Source organism: Propithecus coquereli, unplaced genomic scaffold (assembly GCF_000956105.1).
Source record: "Propithecus coquereli isolate 6110/MARCELLA unplaced genomic scaffold, Pcoq_1.0 Scaffold9, whole genome shotgun sequence".
NCBI lineage: Eukaryota > Metazoa > Chordata > Mammalia > Primates > Indriidae > Propithecus > Propithecus coquereli.
The window spans coordinates 7,552,338-7,573,298 of NW_012155284.1; the positions used below are offsets into that span (position 1 = coordinate 7,552,338).

The 20,961-nt window shown below is 35.9% G+C and overlaps 1 protein-coding gene across 1 annotated transcript in view; it reads left to right on the top strand.

Moving 5' to 3' along the window:
• Positions 1-20,961, top strand: part of FAM169A (family with sequence similarity 169, member A) — a 52,610-nt gene that overhangs the window by 7,738 nt on the left and 23,911 nt on the right. Inside the window, exon 5 of the mRNA XM_012664571.1 lies at positions 18,338-18,517. Coding sequence (XP_012520025.1) covers positions 18,338-18,517 — 180 coding nt within the window. The remainder of the gene's footprint in view (positions 1-18,337; positions 18,518-20,961) is intronic.

Here is a 20,961-nt window from a genome sequence, read left to right on the forward strand (position 1 = left end):
TATATAAAAGGAAACTTTGTTTATGAGGTCAAATTCTATTACAGTACAGTGAAATTCAAGAAACTATATAAATTCTTTTTTGCCAGAAATAAAGAGATCACTGTGTGAGACCAATTGTCTATTTATTTGATTTTTGGGATAGGCAGATAGTTTTGTTATAAAGATATGTGTTTTGTGTTTTTTTTTAAATTTCCATTCTGTTATTTTAATGTAATGAGCTCTAATTTATTCCTTTAAGGTATATTTATTGTTTTTGGCTTTTTTTTCAGGTTTTTTTAGAGACAGGGTTTCACTCTGTCGCCCTAGGCTGGAGTGCATGGTATGGTCATAGCTCACCATAACCTCTAACAACCTCAAGCAATCCTCCTGCCTCAGCCTCCCAAAGTGTTGGGATTACAGGCATGACCCATCATGATTGGCCTATGTATCATTTTTTATCCTTGTTATTTATATGATCTTTTATACTTTTCAAAAACTCTCCAAAAATACCAGATGTTTCAAATTGGTCTTTGAAATGAAATAAAAAGTTTTTTTTCAAATAAAGTAATGTTTATTTTATAGTTGAAGGAGGGCTTCCGCAAATAGTTCCTTGGGGTTTCTGATTTATCTTGCTGGTAAAATAAGTTTTCACTTCTTTAATCAGTAATTGCTTGCTTAATGTAACTGATTCTTTTATCAAATGTTTTTGAAAAAGAATATAAAAGTGAGATTGAAGGTATTGTTACTGCATTCCAGAAATGGATAATTCTTGAGATCTTCTGTTCACATCTCATAATATCTTTGGTTATGATGATTCAAATCTTTGCTTAAATTAACCTCTAGGGAGGGATGGGGAACAAAGAAAAACATAATGATTCATAATTTAACAAGTACCACACCTCTCACAAGTCCAGAAAAGTGAAAGGATGCATCATAGATTTGAAAATATATATGTTGAGTATGCCTAATCTGAAAATTCAAAATCCAAAATGCACCAGAATTTGAAACTTTTTTGAGTGCTGACATGATGTTCCAAGGTAATGCTCATTGAAGCATTTCAGATTTTGGATTTTCAGGTTAGGGATGCTTAACTAATAAGGATAATGCAAATATTTCAAAATTCAAAAAAAATTTGAAATCCAAAACACTTCTGGTCTCAAGCATTTTGGATATGGGATACTTAACTTGTACCTTAATTATTTACTTTTTATTTACATACCCCAAGACTGCTGATGATTTTCAGCTTGAAGAAATTATTAATGAAATAATTGAAACAATGTATTCAGCCAGGTTATTCATTGTTTGAAAACTCCACTGTTCAATCTACTGTATAACCCAGAAATTATCTTTAAAACAAAATCAAGATAGAACATGTAGATTTGATTAGTATCAAAGAGATTTTGGGTTTGGTTATTGTATTGCTAACTTATAAGTTGTGTAACAATCTCCTTGGTTTTCACTTTTCTCCTTTAAAATAAGGGAGTTAGGCTTGACCAAGATGATCATTGAGACTTTTTTTTGGCTTTGAAGTTTTTTGAATCTGGAGTTAGAAGTGAGAATATCCATGGTCTCAGCGCTTTGCTTTACATGAGAAAGTTGAATTTAAAAGAAATGTAGTTCAGACCTTAAAGTTAAAAGACTAAGATAGATAGTAAAGGAAGCATTATTTTCTCCGGTCTGTGAAGAGAAGGCTTGGAAAGAGTAAATGCATATAGTGTTTTATTGTCAAAGCCCCAGTGCACGACCCTGAGACATTATGCTGTGTATTATAGGAATGAGGATTATTTCTCAATAGGGAAAATTATTAAAGTTCAAATCTCTTCAGCTACTTACTTGTATATTATTTAGGGTCAAATGCTTTATATAACTTACTTCATTCTTTATATTTTATTCTCAGTAGATTAAACTCATTCTCATAAGTTATCTATAGTTTCAAGTTTGGATATTATCTTGCTGTTCTTCCTTATGTACAGACTGTACGAAGTCTGGATTCCCTGTTAAAAAGAAATAAAATAGATACATAATATATAGCTGTGTTCCCCGACCCCCAGGCCATGGACTGGTACATGTCCGTGGCCTGTTAGGAACCAGGTGGCACAGCAGGAGGTGAGCAGTGGGTGAGTGAGTGAAGCTTCATCTGTATTTACAGCCACTTCCCATTGCTTATATCACCACATAAGCTCCGCCTCCTGTCAGATCAGGAGTAGCAGGAGCGCGAACCCTACTGTAAACTGCGCATGCGAGGGATCTAGGTTGTGTGCTCCGTGCTCCTTATGAGAATCTAATGCCTGATAATCTGAGGTGGAGCTGAGGCGGTGATGCTAGTGATGGGGATCGGCTGCAAATACAGATTATCGTTAACAGAGAGGTTTGACTGTACAATAAATGTAATGCACTTGAATCATCCCCAAACCACGCCCCCACCACTCCCACCGCAGTCTGTGGAAAAATTGCCTTCCATGAAACCAGTCCCTGGTGCCGAAAAGGTTAGGGACTGCTGGTATATAGTCATGGTGAAGGGTGCTTGGTGTGTATCAAACTGGGATATATGCAGTTTTTTTTCAATAATACGTATTTTTTTCTTTTTCTTTCTTAGTCCCATTTTACAGATGATTGAATAACATCTTTAAGGCTAGGATTATTTAATTATATTTCTTAATAATAGCTATTTTCATGTATTTCTTATAATCTTCCATGTCTGTTGGCACTTCCCTCACAATCCATGTAGGTTGTATTTCTTTCTGTAGTTGTCGTTATCACTTTATAGACCACATCTTCACAGAATCCATAGTTAACAGGCACTTCTGGTTGTCAAGTTTGTTTTTCATTATACTTGTCAGTTTTTTAGGGTTCTAGCAACAGATCATGAATAGTAATAAAAGGTGTTCATTGAGCACATCATGCTAAACATTGGGGAGTTACTTTTCTCTTTTCCTATATTATAGTTAGTTTGACAGTGATCTCTAGTCTTAAAGTCAAGTTACACTGTACACATCCCCATCTTTAAGGGCTAATTTTTCTCTCTTCTCATGTTATTTTGTGAGAGGGATTTTTATCTTTGTAAATGGAATTATTTAATTTTTCTGATATTGTGCCACTTACTTTTCCTAATTACCCATTAGATCACCAAGTTGATACAATATTCATTCCTGGTAGTACAACACGCACAATGCTACTGCCTTATGGATTAAACTACTACACGATCTTTATTTTAATTTTCCATATTTCTTAAGGTTGACAGTATGTCCTGTATAATTCCAAATGGACCAATTCCTCTTTCTTCCTAGATAACAACAACAGATTTTAATATGTAGTTTCCTTGGTTGTGGTAGAAGACTGCTGTAGTATTATTGGAGCAATGATTGACCAGCTCATTCAGGGCCCTTCTATGTTTGGCCCTTTTAAACTGATTTGAATAAAGTTTCAGTGTTATAAAAGCTACAGTGCCATAGAATCCCACTATCTTCTTATATGATTATGAAATTTTCATTGAAAGCATATGTTGTGTCTCCTACCACCCAGTTTCCTCAGCCAGCTGAAAATAGATAAGTGTTTATTATCAGTGTTAAACCCAACACTGTTTATACATTCTGTCTTAGAATAGATTCTGATAGGGGTCTCTTCAACATTAACTTGTGAATCTTTCTTAAAACTGGCATTTATTAAATAATTTTAACAATAAAAATATTTTAGAGCATATATATTGCCAGTGTAGTGAATGGTATAATTATTTCTAGATATTTTATAACATTTTTGATTTTTTCGTTTATAAATTTGTTATCACAATCTGTTCTTTTAGTCAACTTCTTAATGTAATTCCAAATTATATGTGTATGTAGTATGCTTTGTAAGTTAATATTCTAAATTTTTAAAAGTCATCTATTTATAATAAAAGTTGTGCCTACAAAGCAACCAGGAATTTAATTTAGACTTATCTCAAACCAGTAAGAGTTGATTAATAAGAAAGAAGTAAATACCAATGTCATTTTCCATAGAATAAGAAAGAACAATCCTAAATTTCATATGAAATCAAAGAAGAGATTGAATAGACAAAGCAATCCTAAGCAAAACAAACAAATCTGGAGACATTACATCACCCGACTTCAGATTATAGTACAAGGCGACAGTAACCAAAACAACATAGTAGTGGTATAAAAGTAGACACGTAGATCAGTGGAAGAGAATAGAGAACCCAGAAATAAAATCATACACCTATAATCAACTGATCTTTGACAAAATAGATGAAAACATTCCCTGGGGAAAGGACACCCTATCCAATAAATGGTGCTGGAAAAATTGTAGAGCCACATGCAGAAGAATGAAACTGGATCCCCATCTCTCACCATACACAAAAATAAACTCAAGTGGATTGAAGACTTAAATGTAAGACCTGATACCATAAACATTCTAGAAGAAAACTTAGGAAAAACTCACTGGACGTTGGCCTAGGCAAAGAATTTATGAGTAAGACCCCAAAAGCAAATACAACACAAAGATAAATAAATGGGACTTAATTAAATTAAAAAGGTTCTGCACAGCAGAAGAAATAATCTACAGAGCAAACAGACAACCTACAGAATGGGAGAAAATATTTGCAAACTATACATCCGACAAAGGACTAATATCCAGAATATACAAAGAATTCAAATCAGCAAGAAAAAACAAATAACCTCATTAAAAAGTAGACAAGAGACATGAACAGATATTTTTCAAAGGAAGATATACAAATGGCCAACAAACATGAAAACATGCTCAACATCATTAATCATCAGGGAAATGCAAATTTGAAACCACAGTGAGATACCTCCTTACACCTGTTAGAATGACTGTTATTAAAAAGTCAAAAAACAATTGATGTTGGCATGAATGCAGTGAAAAGGGAATGTTTATGGACTGTTGGGAATGTAAATTAGTACAGCCTCTATGGAAAACAGTGTGGAGATAGATTCCTTACAGGACTAAAAGTAGACCTATCATTTGATCCAGCAATCCCACTACTGGGTGTCTACCCAAAGCAAAAGAAATCATTGTATCAAAAAGACACATGTACTTGTACATTTATTGCAGCGAAATTCACAATTGCAAAGATATGGAATTAAGTGTCCATCACCTGATGGGTGGATAAAGAATATGTAGTATACATATACCATGAAGTACTACTCAGCCATAAGAAAGAATGAAATAATGTCTTTCGCAGCAACTTGAATGGAACTGAAAGCCGTTATCCTAAGTGAAGTATCTCAGGAACGGGAAAACAAATACTGCATGTTCTTGTTTATAAGTGAGAGCTAAACTATGGGTATACATGGTCACACAGAATCACCATGGTCACAAGAGTGGTATAATGGACTTTGGAGACTTGGAAGCGGGAAGGGTGGGAGGAGAGTGAGGGATCTAATATTACCTGTGCGGTACAGTGTATACTATTTGGGTGACAGGTACATTAAAAGCCCTGACTTCTCCACTATACAATTCATCCATGTAACAAAAAACCACTTCTACCCCCTAAATCTATTGAAATAAAGAAAAAAAGTAGAGTTAAAGTAGTTTCTGAGAACAGAGAGCATTTCTTAAGTTAGAAAAATCTACATCCTTATTGACACCATTTTTCTTAGGATTCAGAAGGGAAAGCATTGCATCTCTCCTTTAAATGTTGGTTGCAACACATGAAGGAAACAGGAAAATGAATACATAAAAATGGAAACTAGACTATAAGAAAAAATAATTGCTTGTGGTGGGTTTTTGAGTTCTTTACCTTTGCTTTTGCAAACATTTGGAGACTGTACCTAGCATACAATTTATTCCCTTAATTCCTTTATTGTAAGAATTTAAAAATATGGAATCTCCATACTGTTTTGGTAGACAGGAAGTTAATGATTTTCCTTCTCTTTTGTGCAGAATTATTCAACCAGCTCTTCATTATTGTGAGGATTTCAATCTTTAATCTTTCATTAGTAGACTGTAAATATATCACAGGAATATATTATAGTCATCTTGTTTTCAGTGAGTTGTGGGGCTCACAAATAGAATATAATTATAATATTTCTTTTTGTTTGTTTGTTTTAGAGACAGGGTCTCTGTTGCTTTGAGCTGCTGGAGTACAATGGCATGATGATAGCTCACTGTTGTAACCTTGAACTCCCGGGCTCAAGCAATCCTCCTGCCTCAGCCTCCTGAGTAGCTGGGACTACAGGCATGCACCACCACACCCAGCTAATAGAGATGGGATTTTGCTTGGTTGCCCAGGGTGGTCTCAAACTACTGGCCTCAAGTGATCCTGCTAGTCTGGCCTCCCAAAGTACCTCTTTTGTTTTTTAAACAAGAAGCAGACTGCTCTCGAGTAGTGGTTTACCAAGGAAAGATGTCTGACAATACTTCTTTTTTAGAGATAAATATATTAGTTAACATCTTCTAAGTTTCAGAATTTTACCTGTTAGAATATCCTGTTAAGAAGACACACCTCCCTCACCTTAAGAAAAAATTGTTTCCAGGTGAAGAGCAACAAAACTTTATATTGTCTACATTTCAAAGCAAGTTCTCAAATCAAGTAGTGATTGTTGAAAAAAATACTTGGAGACTAACTTAAGCTTTTATCTTAATTGTCCTTTCATTATTTTTATGAATATATAGTAGTTGTACATATTTATGGAATACCTGTGACATTTTGTTACAAGCATACAATGTGTAATGATCAAATCAGAGTAATTGGTACATCCATCACCTCCAGCATTTATTATTTCTTTGTATTGGGAACATTTCAATTCCATTCCTCTAGTTGTTTTGAATATACAATAAATTGTTAACTGTAGTTTCTCTATTGTGCTACTGAACACTAGAGGATTTTTAAAAACATTCCACTGCAAAATATTGGCAAAGTTTATACTCTAGGAAGCTACACTATATATTTACTCTGTGACTTCATATCTTCTCCAGATGCCTAGAAGACTGTACTTAGACAGTTTTGAGGGATAATGACTTTTCCTTTCCCTGTTTAGATCCATTACAAGTTTTATGGTTTTCTTTTAGAGGGTCGTTTTAGGGAGCTTGTTCAGTAGTTAAGGAATAGTTTGTTTAGTGATTTGTGGCAGTTATCACATTGATTGTAATTTTTATGATAGAGTCTACCCAATACATTTAAAAGAATGATTTAATCATTTTATTTTTCTTTAAGTCAATGTTGTTAATTAATTGCAAAAGGAAAAATAATAAACTTACATAGAGAAACTTGGCAGATACCAGGTTAACCAATAGATCATGGTTAACATCACCAGAAATAAAACATATCTTAGCTGAGTTTGGTGATATACACTTGTAGTCCCAGCTACTCGGGAGTCTGAGGCAGGAGGATTGCTTGAGTCTACGAGTTTGAAGTTGCAGTGAGCTAAGGTGACACCACTGCACTCTAGGCCAGGTAATAGAGTGAGACCTTGTCTCCAAAAAAAATAAAAGAAAGAAAGAAAGAAAAACAAAAAGACATATCAACATCATGGGCTGGGCAGGGTAGCTCATGCCTATAATCCCAGCACTTTGGGAGGCTGAGGCAGGAGGATCACTTGAGGCCAGGAGTTTGAGACCAGCCTGGGCAAAATAGACCCCGTATCTACAAAAAAATAAAAACATTAGCCGGGCATGGTGGTGAGCGCCTGTCGTCCTAGCTACTGGGAAGGCTGAGGTGGGAGGATTGCTTGAGCCCAGGAGTTTGAGGTTGCAGTGAGCTATAATCGTGCCACTGCACTGCAGTCCAGCCTGGAGACCCTGTCCCTTAAAAAAAAAAAAAAATCAAAGACCAGAGTTTAAGGAGACATTAATCTAAATACAGTGAAATCCTGGATTGGATTCTGAAACAGACAAGGGCATTGGTGGAAAGGTGGTGAAATTTGAGTAGTCTGTAGTTTATCTAATAGTATCTGTTAATTTTCTGATTTTAATAGTAATACTTTGGCTGTGGGAGATGTTAACATTATAGTAAAGGGCAATATTTTTGTGACTTTTCTGTAAGTCTAAAATTATTTTTAAACTAGTTTTTTAAAAATCAACATTGGCAATATGCCAGAAATTACATCCTTTGTAATTATTGAAATTTAGATGAAAATTTTAGATGTCACCAAAGACGTGTGAATACATGGCATTTCAAAATTATTTTAATAGTTACATGAGCAAAAATGTTTTCTTTGAGGAATTTGACTAGGCCAAGAGGAAAAAGAAAATCTAAAAATAGCAATATAAATGGTTACCCTGGGAAAGGCCCTAGCTAGATCATCCTGCTGTGAAGCTCATTGTCAGCAAGCCCCATTATGCACACAGAGCTTCCAACTGGCTTTCTAATGTCTCATTCTTAACTATGAACAGATGGTCATAGTTGGTCATAGTTAAGGAAAATCACCGATAAGAAAGATGGAGGTCAAAACAACGAAGAATAGAAGAGATTTGGAGGAGAAGACAATGGAAAAAACATGGCCCTTAGTATTTTTGGAAAGTTTAGAGTAGTCATTGCATTTATGAAATGAGAACAAGATATCTTAGAAGAATGTTCATAGAGATCTTAGAAATCAAAAATTCAATAGAAGGAAGATAAAGTTGAGGAAATTGATCAGAAAGGAGAGCAAAAACAAAAAACCTTAAATGATGGAATATGGGAAAGAAAAGATAAAAGTAAAAGAACCATCTAAATGATGTTTCAGAAGAAGAGAATAGAAATTGGAGGGGAGGAGATAACCAGTGAAATAATTCAGGAAAATTTCTCAGAACTATTAGAATATGTGTTTCCAGATTAAAAGGGCCCCTTGAACATCTACCACAATGAATTAAAATAGGCTCATACCAAGATAGACTATTGTGAAATTTTGGAGGTTGTGAAATCATGATGGAGTGATTTAGATAATAGATCAGGAAATTAGAGTTTTCAGCAGCTACACTGAACAATAGAAGTGGAACAATGCCTATAAGATACTAAGGGAAAATGATTTCCAATGTATTCTATGCCTGGTGAAGTTACCAATGAAATGTGAGAATGAAGGAAATTTCTAGATGGTCAATCTCAAAACAATTTACTTCTGATGTATCCTTTTCCAGGAAGCAAGTAGAGTTTGTGCTCCATTAAAATAAGAAAGTAAATCAAGAAAGAAAAATAAGGGATCAGTAACCTAAGGAGAGAAAGGAGATCTGAAATTACAGCTATATATCAGAGTTACGGAACTGCTGTGTCTTGTGGTAACTACTAGCTGTATGTGGCTATTTAAATTAAAATTAATACAATTTAAAAATTTATTCTCTCATTCATACTAGCTGCATTTTAAGTGCTTAATAGCTATGTGTGGCTAGTGGCTACTGCATTAGACAGAGTAGACAGAACATTTCCATTGCAGAAAGTTATTTTGAACAACATTTTTCTAGAGATTGACTCATCTAGATTGGAGCAGATCAGAAAGCTCTGGGATGTTGATTCAAGAAGATGAAATTGAGAGAAAAGTTGATGTGTTTGAACTTATCAAGACAAGATTTACACAGTTATGGGAGACTTTGGGGCGGTACGTTAGAGATAAATAATAATTAGTATTAAGGTAAATCAAAAAGCAGTGTAGGAAAGAAGAAACAATCATGGTATGCTATGTGGCTCAGTTGTCCAAAGCATTTATATAGTCATAATGTAAAACTGAAAATTGATCTAATCAAAAAATTACAGATTACTATTTTGGGGTTATTGGGGTGTGGTGTATTGGAAATGTGTTTGTAATGGAGTTGGGATTGGGGTGTGTGACTAAGTAATTGCTAAATTCTCACCTTCCATACTGGGAAGTCAGTTGATTATGCCTGACATGGAAAAATCAAGTAGTATGTTATTTAGAGATGTGGTAGTAAGTACCAAAAAGATGAGTTAAGTGAATTCAAAGTGTTTGCTTATAGGGTGTAGCAAGAGTGTTGTGTGTGGATCAGGAAGGTGATCACAGAATTGCTTTTTTCCCCTCAAGTGTTCTACAACTATTATATTCTAAACAATGTATATGTATAACTTTGATTAAAATAAAAAAGAAAACATTTAAAAAATGGAAACTTGTCCAGAGTCTAGTCAGTGTCTACCACAAAATTAGCTGAACTTTATAAATTTTCACTGGGTCTGTAATGATCAGGGCCATCTGTTAAAAGGGCTGTGCTAATGAGAAAACTAATGAAAAAGTGTACTGCAGTTATTAAAAACAATAGAAGACAAAACACCACTGGTTAATTCAGTGGCAGTTTTACATCTTTTGGCTTATGTCAAGAAATATGTAAAGAATAAAGATGCAAGTTTGTATAAATGAGATACCACATTTTGGTATAGACAAGCTGAGAGAAAAAACAAAATTGAGGGCACTGCTGCTATTTTGGAAATACCCATAATTGTTTGGCTTCAACTGTGAATTGCCTTCATCCAATTTGAAGGACCCGTATTTTGGGGAAGCTTAATCTACTTCTGTAAATCAGTTTAATTCACTACTGAAGAGATTGATGATCAATACTAGGGGATGTATTTTGAATTTTTAAATCTGTGTTTGGAATAATCTATAATGGAAGCAATTTTTCTTCTCCTTATTTGCTAGTCAGCTTTCCTTATGACTTTCAGACCTTTTACTGGGAGCTATATCCATGATCTTCCCTACTTTTTTTTTTGATAGATCACTTGATTCCTCTTGGATAAAATTTAGATTTCTGACTCTTTTATTAATAAGATTATTTTAAGGAGTAACAAACACTGGTATAAAATGATAATGACGGTATAGCTAAAGGCAAAACACAGCTGAAGTTTGTGCTGGAGGATCGAGATTCTATTTTAGGGACTTGAGTCTGTAATCCTTTTCTTATGGAAATGAGCAAAGGCATGTGAGAATCCCATACTAGTCTGGCTACCTGAAATGTGTGATTGGGAAATGAGATGGCTAGTTTGTTCAGGTGAAGTTCTAGCTATCTAAAAAAGCACATAAGGATTCCGTTATTGGGGAGATAGGGATCACTCAGTAGAGAAACAAGATCATGGATTCACCCTCAAAGCACTGAAAATCTAGCAGATGAGACAAAACTAGAGTTGGTAAATATCTAATCATAATTCAGTTTGATGAGTAATGCATTTGAGGTATCAACAGTAATAGTTGTTGAAGAGTGAGCAGTTAATTTTGCCTGGGGGAAGGTGTCACTGAGAAAGTGACATTTATTTATCTATTTATTTATTTATTTATTTTGAAACAGAGTCTCATTCTGTTGCCCGGGCTAGAGTGAGTGCCGTGGCGTCAGCCTAGCTGACAGCAACCTCAAACTCCTGAGCTCAAGCGATCCTTCTGCCTCAGCCTCCCGAGTAGCTGGGACTACAGGCATGCGCCACCATGCCCGGCTAATTTTTTCTATATATTTTTAGTTGTCCGATTAATTTCTTTCTAATTTTAGTAGAGACGGGGTCTCGCTCTTGCTCAGGCCGGTCTCGAACTCCTGACCTTGAGCGATCCGCCCGCCTTGGCCTCCCAGAGTGCTAGGATTACAGGCGTGAGCTCGGCCTGAGAAAGTGACATTTAAAAGTGGCTTTGAAGGGTAAGTAGGTTGTCAGAGAAGGGGGAAGGGAAAGAACATTCTTAGTAAACATCTGAATGGAATATAAATATATGAAAGAAGGCACAGAGTCATGAAAGTTCAGATGGTATTTAGGACTACAGCCTGGATGAGGTGATGGGACTGACAAGTAGGAGATGTGAAGATGGAGGTTCTGTTGTGCGGGTTCTTAAATGCCCTACTAAGAAGTCTGGTATTTTATTGGCCAGGAAGCTATCAAAGTATTTTATGTAGGGATAACATGATTAAATACTTTAAAGACATGTTAATAATTTTTGCAGCAGTTAAAAATTTGTATTTTAAAGTCAGGAAGTCAATTAAAAGAGCTGTTTTAGTAGTTCAGGTGAAAGAAGGACGAAAACTAGGAAACTGGTAGTAGGAATGTAGAAAGAAACAGATGTGAGGGAGATTTTTTGGGCAGACGGAGTGTGGTGACTCCATTGTCTGTGTGGAGGAAGGGAGGGAGGGGATGAATCTGGGTGGTTTTGACTTGGGTGCTTAGGTATTGGTGGGGGGCTGTTAACTAAGATTGAGAATACAAAAGGAAGAGTAGATTTGATAATACTTTAGTTCAGTTTTGACATGGAAAGTCCATGTTCCTGGGGAACATATAAGCAGAGATACATAGTTAGAAATGTAAGTTGGAACACATGGGAGAGGTGTGGGTATTTGTGTGGGCCTCAGAAGCCAAGGTAATTTATAGTGTGGACGGGATCAGTCAGAACTGTTGTATAAAGTATCTGTGTGTGTGAATGTTAGTGTGAGGTTGTGTTACTGAAAGCAGCCTGAGGTAACCAAACATAACTGGAGGGAGGATGCGGCAAAAGGTACTCATTCCTGAGATGTGACCATTGATTTCCTGAAAGTTAAAAAGGAAATGTTAACCTGCTGGGAGGTAAGAGAAAGAGGAAAGTTAGCTGAGGCTGCAACCTGCCCACCACATGTTTGTGCTTCCTTTTCTTTATTCTGATCATTGGCTAGCGGCTGCTCAGGCAGGGATTATATCTTCCAGTCACCGTCACAACTTTAGGGAGCTGTGTGACTAGTTCTTCCCCAAAGTAATGAAAGAAATGAGGTGTGTGACTTCCAGTCAGGGTGATTAGGATGCATTCATTTTTCTCATCTGTCTGCTCTGTGGCAGGACTTTGAGGACGTAAGGACACCACAGGTAGCAGGAAGCTGCATTTTTGTGGTAGTCTGTTGCTTTGTGGCCCCAATGAACCATGCTTTACAGTGTTTCCTGTGTAGGCTGCTTGAGTCTGGGCTGGTCCTGTAACTTGCTTTAACTGGGAGAATGCAGGACTCAGGACAGTGTGCTAAACCTTAAGAAGGTTGCTGCTGTGGCACTCTTAGAAGCTAGTCACCAGGTAAGAAATCCTACTCTTAAGACCACAATGGGGCGAGGAGGCCCCAGTGGCTCTGTGGAAGAGGATGGAGGCTCTGATGCCAAGCCCAGCTGTGCTTTCTGTCAGCAGCCAGTACCGAGTGCCCCCGCCGATGCCGTATGAGAGTGGGGATAAATAGTGAATAAATTTTTGCTTTAAGCCAGCATGTTTTGGGCTGGTATGTTAGGCAGGAATAGGTAACTGAAATAGTTCCTGGATGATTGTGAGGCAGAAAACCACCCACTCCTCAGGAACACCTATGTGAGACTTACTTGAGCAAAAAAGAAACTTTTTATGTTAAGCTTTCCAGGTTTGGTTTGTTCTGACAGTTAGCATTACCTTAACTGATTTATAAAGTGTGAAGACTATCATGAGAATATATTCCCTAGTGGTATAAGACTGGTCTCTTATCTAAAGATAATCACACTGTTTATTTGGAATTCACTTTATGCCTATCTTCTATGACTGGCGACAGTCATACGCTGATGGCTTCATGAGGTGTTAATCCAGGTTTTTTGGAGGGGAGGGAAGACATATTCCTGGGTGGACGAGGAAGAAATGATAATTCCATGAGAAGGGGAAGCCACTCAGTTGTGGCAGAGAATCTGTTCTTGAATTTGATGCATAGATCCTGAATGATATCATTTCAATATATTCATTTATTCAAAAGTTGTTTTTACGTGCCACGTAGATAGGGAGGGGGAGGAAAAAGGGAAAGGGGGGAGTAGGAGAAAGAGCAAGTGGGAAAAATTGAGTGGTAGTATTAATAGTAAAAATTTTGTAAGCTGTGTCTTGGAACTTACATTTTAGAGGAAGAGAAAGCAATGAATAGACAAGTAGATGATATGCTATCAGGTGCTTTGAAGAAAACTAAATTAAAAGAATAGAGAGTGGGGGGCGAGGTATTATTTTTCTACTTTTTATTTTTTTGAGACAAAGTCTTGCTCTGTTGCCTGGGCTAGAGTGCCGTGGCATCAAGTAATCCTCCTGCCTCAGCCTTCCAAGTACCTGGGACCACAGGCGCACACCACCATGCTCTGCTAAGTTTTCAAATTTTGTAGAGACAGGGTCTCGGTATGTTGCCTAGGCTGGTGGGGAATTCCTGGTCTCAAGCAATCTTCCTGCCTTGGCCTCCCAACGTGCTGGGATTACAAGCCTGAGTCACTGCACCCGCCCAGTAGGGGTATTATTTTAAATAGACTGGTTAGAAGAAGCATCTCTGAAAAAGGTGATGGAATAATGAGATACATGAAATTTCAGTAAAACAGATTTTTAGGCAAAGAATTGAAAACGCAGAAGCCCTGAGTGAGAAGGAAGTTTGGCATGTTTCAGAAATGGTGTGGCTATCCTGGAGCAAGTGATGTGGGTTTGGAGAGGCAGAGGGTTTATCTTGAAAGGTCTTGTAGGCCAAAGAAAGAGTTTGAAGTTTATTCTGCAGGTGATAGGAAACCTTTGAAAGATTTTGAGGATGGGAGTAACATCTGATTCGCCTTTTAAAAAGGCGACTGACTGCTGTGTGGAAAACTGAGTACAGGGGTGCTGGAGAGATGGCAAGGTTGAGTTAAGCTAGTTAAACGGCTGATATAGCAGCCTTGTGAGAGGTGCTGGTGGCTTGGACAGGGGGATGGCGTAGAGGTGGTGAGAAGTGATCATGTTTGAGAGAAGTTGTGAGGCTATTTGCTGCAGGATGTCTGATGGATTCTACAAGGGCTATGAAGGAAGAGTCAAGGATGAGTGCTCTGAGTAACTGAGTGGTGAAATTTACTGAAACATTGGTAAACTAGGAGGAGTAGGTTTGGAGGCCGTCTATGCAAAATCTGATTACAAATGGTTTATTGGAGTCACATGTGTAAATTGCTGTTTTGTTTTATTTATTTTTTTTCTTTTTAATTTTTTGAGACAGAGTCTCATTCTCTTGCCCAGGCTAGAGTGCCGTGGTGTCAGCCCAGCTCACAGCAACCTCAAACTCCTGGGCTCAAGTGATCCTCCTGCCTCAGCCTCCCAAGTAGCTGGGACTACAGGCTTGTACTACCATGCCTGGCTAACTTTTCTATTTTTAGTAGAGACGGGGTCTTGCTCTTGCTCAGGCTGGTCTCGAACTCCTGACCTTAAGTGATCTTCCCACATCGGCCTCCCAGAATGCTAGGATTACAGGAGTGAGCCGTTGTGCCCGGCCTCCCGAACATTTTCATCATCTCAGAATCCCTGTACTCGTTCACGGTCACTTCCCATTTCTCTTACCCCACAATGCCTGGAAACCACTAATCTACTTTTAGTCCGGGTTGTCTTTTTTTCTTTTTGAGTTGTAAGAGTTGTTTGTATTATTTTGGATACACTTCCCTTGTCAGATATATAATTTGGAAGTATTTTCACCCATTTTGTGGGTTGTCTTTCCACTTTCTTGTGGTGTCCTTTGAGGCACAGAAGTTTTTAATTTTGATAAGGTCTAATTTATCTACATTTTCTTTTGTCACTTGCGCTTTTGGTGTTGTGTCTAAGAAGGCTTTGCCTAACCCAAGATGACAAAGGTTTACGCTTATGTTTTCTTCTAGGAGTTTTATAATTTTAGCTCTTATATTTAGGTTTGTGATCCAGTTAAGATTTGTTTATGGTGCAAAGAAGGGTCCCAAACATTATTATTTTACATATGTGGATGTCCAGTTGTTCTAGCACCATTCATTGAAAAGATAGTTCTTTCCTGTAGTTTTTCCCCACGGAATTGTCTTGGCACTCATGTTGGAAATCAATTGACCATAAACACGAGGGTTTGTTTCTGGATCCTTTATTCCATTGATCTCTATATCTGTTCTCATGCCAGTAACACACTGTCTTGATTACTGTAGCTTCGTAGTAAGTTTTGAAATTGAGAAGTGTGAGTTCTTTAACTTTATTCTTTGTCAAGATTGTTTTGGCTATTTGGGGTCCTTTTCATTTCCATATGATTTTTAGGATCAGCTTGTCAATTTCTACCAAAAAATCCATCTAGGATTTTGAATCTATAGGTCATTTTGGGGCATATCAACATCTTAAGAATATTAAATCTTCAGATCCATGAGATATGTCTGCCTGTTTCATGTTCTCTAATTTCTTTTAACAATGTAGTTTTCAGTGTACCAGTTTTGCATTTCTTTTGTCAAATTTATTAAGCATTTTATTAATTTTTGATGCTATTGTAAATGGAATTGTTCTCTTAATTTCATTTTGGTTCATTGCTGATGCATAGAAATGCAGTTGATTTTTCTATATTCATCTCGTATCCTGCATCCTTGCTGAACTTCTTCATTAATTTTAATAGCCTTTTAGTGGATTCCTTAAGATTTTCTATGTGTAAGATCATGTCACTTGTAAATAGAGATAGTTTTGTTTCTTGCCCCCCCACCTGAATGTCTTTTCTTTTTCTTACCTAGTTGCCCTGGCTAGAACATCCAGTACAATGTCAAATAGAAGTGGTGAGAGGGAACATCCTTGCCTTGTTCCTGATCTTAGGGGAAAATATCCGTTTTTTCACCAATAAGTATAACATTAGCTGTGGGTTTCTTATAGATGCCCTTTATCAGGTTGAGAAGTTGAGTATTTTTATCTGGAAAGGTGTTGGCTTTTCTCTGATTATTGAGATGATCATGTAGCTTTTGTTTTGTTTACACTTATATGAGCTTTTCTATTCTTGATCTTGAAGTAAGTGCCATGCATTACAGAGGTTAAAGATAGACATTAGTGGTAATCAGCATTTGAATAAATCGCAGAAGTCTTGGGGGTGGATAAAATTACCCAGAGAGGGGATTTAGAAAGAGAAGAAGACCAAAGATAGAACTGTGAGAAATGTAAACATTTAATCTATCATGTGCAGTGCTAAATTTAATTTCATTTGAGTTAATAAATTTCATGAAAACTTGACCTAGGGTAGCAGGTTGTGACTTTTGCTTTACCATGTAATTATGCTGCTGTCTGCAGCTATTGATGTATCTTGAGAATCTGTGGTAACACTGGAAGTTTTTATTCCCTTTATTTAATTGCATTTATATGGGCCAAACCCTGGGGAGTAAAAGTATGTAAGGTGAAGGCAAAGGAAGAGAACCAGTATGATTTTTTTTTGAAATGAACATGTACATGTCAAGTAACTGAAGTTCAAGAAGAACTTCAGACTTTGTGAACGCTGCTTGTTCCATAAATTGACTATTTTAACAGTACTCTTAGATGCTGGAATTTATCCTTTCTCTATTAGAAGGAATGTTTCTGTGAAAATAGAAAAAAATTCAACTTATGGGAAATTTCCTTCATACAATTAATTAGTATTCCTTTGTAAGGAACCCAAAGCATGTACAATAATAAGCAACCGTAGATCTCCGACTTTGTATTGAGAAGTGGAACTAGATAGTGCTTTCTGTTCTCATTCATTTTTGCTTTGATGTTATATTAATCAACCAATTAAATAATACGATTGGTAAATCGATTTGTGAGACATTTGTTTCCTTACATTTTGTTGCTTGTTTGAACTACATTGTTAGAATTATCCAAAATCATATGAATAATCTGCCAAGAATAATAGATTATTTTATTTGAGGCAGAAAGGGATAGAATATTGACTGATAACTATGAATTCTAAAATTAATAGAAAGTGGGGAAACCACAACATGTGCCCTCAACCTATAAATTATCTTAAGACATATTAAAGGAGCTAATATATCTGTTTGGATGGTCAGAACCCAAATATACAGCAAGGTTCTTAAAAGACAAATCAGCATAGCTGTGTATAATAAAATGAGATTTAGGTAACTAAAAATTATTTTTGCCGTTTAAACATGTAAGATTTATTTAGAATGAAATCCACGTTTGTGGATTTAGCCATTTCTAAGACACGTTTCCAATTAGTCGTTAAAAATTTGGAGAACTAATTCACTTCTTTACCATCATAAAGTAGATAAAAATAAAATGATACTCATAAGGAAATAAGTAAAGGGAAAAGATGAATGTTTAGGTACTAAGGTTAGAATTAAATACTTCATGTATTCTAAACTCCATATAGTCATCAAATACTCTGAATTTGAAATTTTAATAGTTGATGAGTTTTAAAGTTGCTAAGTCTACAGTGATAGTATATGTAATACATATAGTCAAGTATTTGACTTTCAGAAAATGATAATGAGCTATTTATTTAGCCTTTATTAGATAATACCGTTAGCAAACGTAAGATACATAGCTCTTTTCCTTATCACGTGTATACATTATGACGTCTAATAACAGCTTGAAAACACTTTATGTTACCGAATTTACATTTCTTTAACATTTCTTCTTGATGTAGGAAAAAAACTAAACATTTTTAGAAAGATGTTAACTTGTGTTCACTGAATGTATATATATCTGAATGTGAAAATGTTGCGTTTCTGTTCTTATTACTGCAGGAAGCATATGTACCTCATTTCTTACCCAAAGTTACCAACTGCCAGTTCTTGATACAATGTTTCTAAGAAAGAAATATCGAGGTAAAGATTTTGGGCTTCATATGCTGGAAGACTTTGTTGATTCCTTTACAGAAGATGCGCTGGGCTTGCGATATCCACTGTCTTCTCTCATGTATACAGGTAAATGGTCTAAGTTAAAAAATGTTAAGCTTGTCTCAGTGTTACTTCTGACTTGTTTCTCCACAATATTGTAATTGTGTATGTATCAAAATTAAGTAAATTTCACCCAGACATGGTGGCTCATGCTCAGGCAGGAGAATCACTTGAGGCCAGGAGTTGGAGACCAGCCTGGGCAATATAGTGAGACCCTGTCTCTAAAAAAAATGAAAATAATTTTGAAATTAAAAAAAAATTAAGTAAATTTGGAATCCTTGGCTCTTTAGGACTTAATTTTGCAAATATGCCCTTACCTAATGTATATGGCTTTTTAGGGGTGTGGTAGCTTTTGAAAAAATTTAGATGTAATTTACATACCATAAAATTCACCCTGTTAAAGTGTGCAATTCAGTGGTTTTTAGTATACTCACAGTTGTGCAAGCATAGTCACTAATTCCAGACCATTCTCATCACCCCAAAAAGAAACCCTGTACCAATTAGCAGTCACCATTATTCCCCATTCTGTCCTTCCTCCAACCCCTGGGAACCACTAAGCTATTTTCTCTATTGATTTATACATTCTGAACATTTCATGTAAATAGAATCATACAGCATGTGTCCTTTTGTGTCCGGCTTCTTTCACTTAGAATGTTTTCAAGGTTCATACATATTTATAGCATGAATTAGTACTGCATTTCTTTTTATGACTGAATAATATTCTATTGTATGGATATATTACATTTTGTTCCAAAGTGATTATACCATTTTATATTCCCATAAACAACATATGAGGGTTGCAGTTTCTTCATATCTTTGCCAGCATTTGTTATCTGTATTTTTATTGTAGCCATCCTAGTGGATGTGAAGTGGCATCTCAGCATAGTTTTGATTTGCATTTGATGTTCAGTATCTTTTCATGTGCTATTGGCCATTTGTATGTCTTCTTTGGAGAAACGTCTATTCAGATCTTTTGACCATTTATTCTTCGGGTTATTTGTCTGTGGTAGCTTTTTAAATTAACAATGACCAAAAAAGTTTCAAACATACAAAAAGGCATAAAGAATAAGGTAATAAATACTCATGTACCATGCATGACAAATGGATTGTTACCAGTACAGTTGAAGTATCCTATGTACTCCTACAAGTTCGACTTCCTTCCTTCCCTGGGATAAGGACCATCCCCATTTTGGCATTTATTTTTCCCATACATTTTTTAGACTTTTAATACATATGTATGTATCCTCAAAGGATATATTTTTTTTCGTATTTAAAAACTATATAAATTGTACTGTATGAATTCTTCTGCATTTTCCTTGCTTTACTCAGTCTTTATGTTTGTGAGATTCATCCATGTGGATTCATAGAGCTCTAGTCATCAATTCTTAGTGCTATGCAGTATTCCATTGTATGGATATACCATTTAGCGATGTTTTTAAAACCATTAGTGGATTTATTTTTCCATTTATGGAAAGGTCATACAACTACTTTTTTCTTGATGAAGTAAGATTTAATCCCTGAAAGTAATTTAGAAACTTTTATAAAAATACAATTTATTATTCATTTCAGTCTAGCATTAGGTATTTATTTCCACGGAAAATATATTTATTCTAAGTTCTTCCCCTTTAATATCAAAAATGATCTAGAAAACAGTATTGCATGCCCACCTTGAGTCATATTTTCTCTTTAGACCCACACATGAAAGTGGGATGGACGTTATATGCCCTTGGATAATCCTAAAATGGATTACCCCTAATTACTGCTTTACAGAATTCGGGGAGGAATGCAAAGACATCCACTGCAGGCAGAATCCCTTAATACTTACTCTCTTCTGTGAATCTAATGATAATTGAATATCAAATGAATTACAGATGGGTATCAGCTGTCTATCTTTGCGTAAAGTCTTGGTGGTCTGAAACTCTTTATTTTTCCTTCAATTCGTATGGAAGATTCCCTGACAATGTTTTATTGATATCATCTGTATGATTTTATGAATAAAACTCTGAAATGTGAAAATAATTGAATATATTGAGAACAGAAATTTTAATAGTCCTATTTCAAACTATGTGGCTTCTGTGTCGCTTTCCATTTCTAGCTATTCCTGGAAGAGTACACAGTTTGTTAGATTTGAAGGGCTTGGATTTCTACCTGATTTTCTCTTCCAACTTAAGTAATAGTTCCTTGATGTTCTATACATCTAAATGATTCTTTGATGACCTTCACTTGTTTCCAATAATATTTTTGAACATTTTAGGAAAGATTATAGTGTTTTACTTTGCAAGCTTTAAAAAAATAGATACAATTTGTTCATTTCACAAATAGGTAATGAATGCCAAATATGGATAGGCTTGGTCTCAGGCTGGAGTAGATAATTAGAAATATGGGTAGTTGGTTTACACAGTAAATCATAGCTACTATCTCTACTGTCTTACTGTCTCTAGGTATACTATGTATCATGTATACCTAGAAAC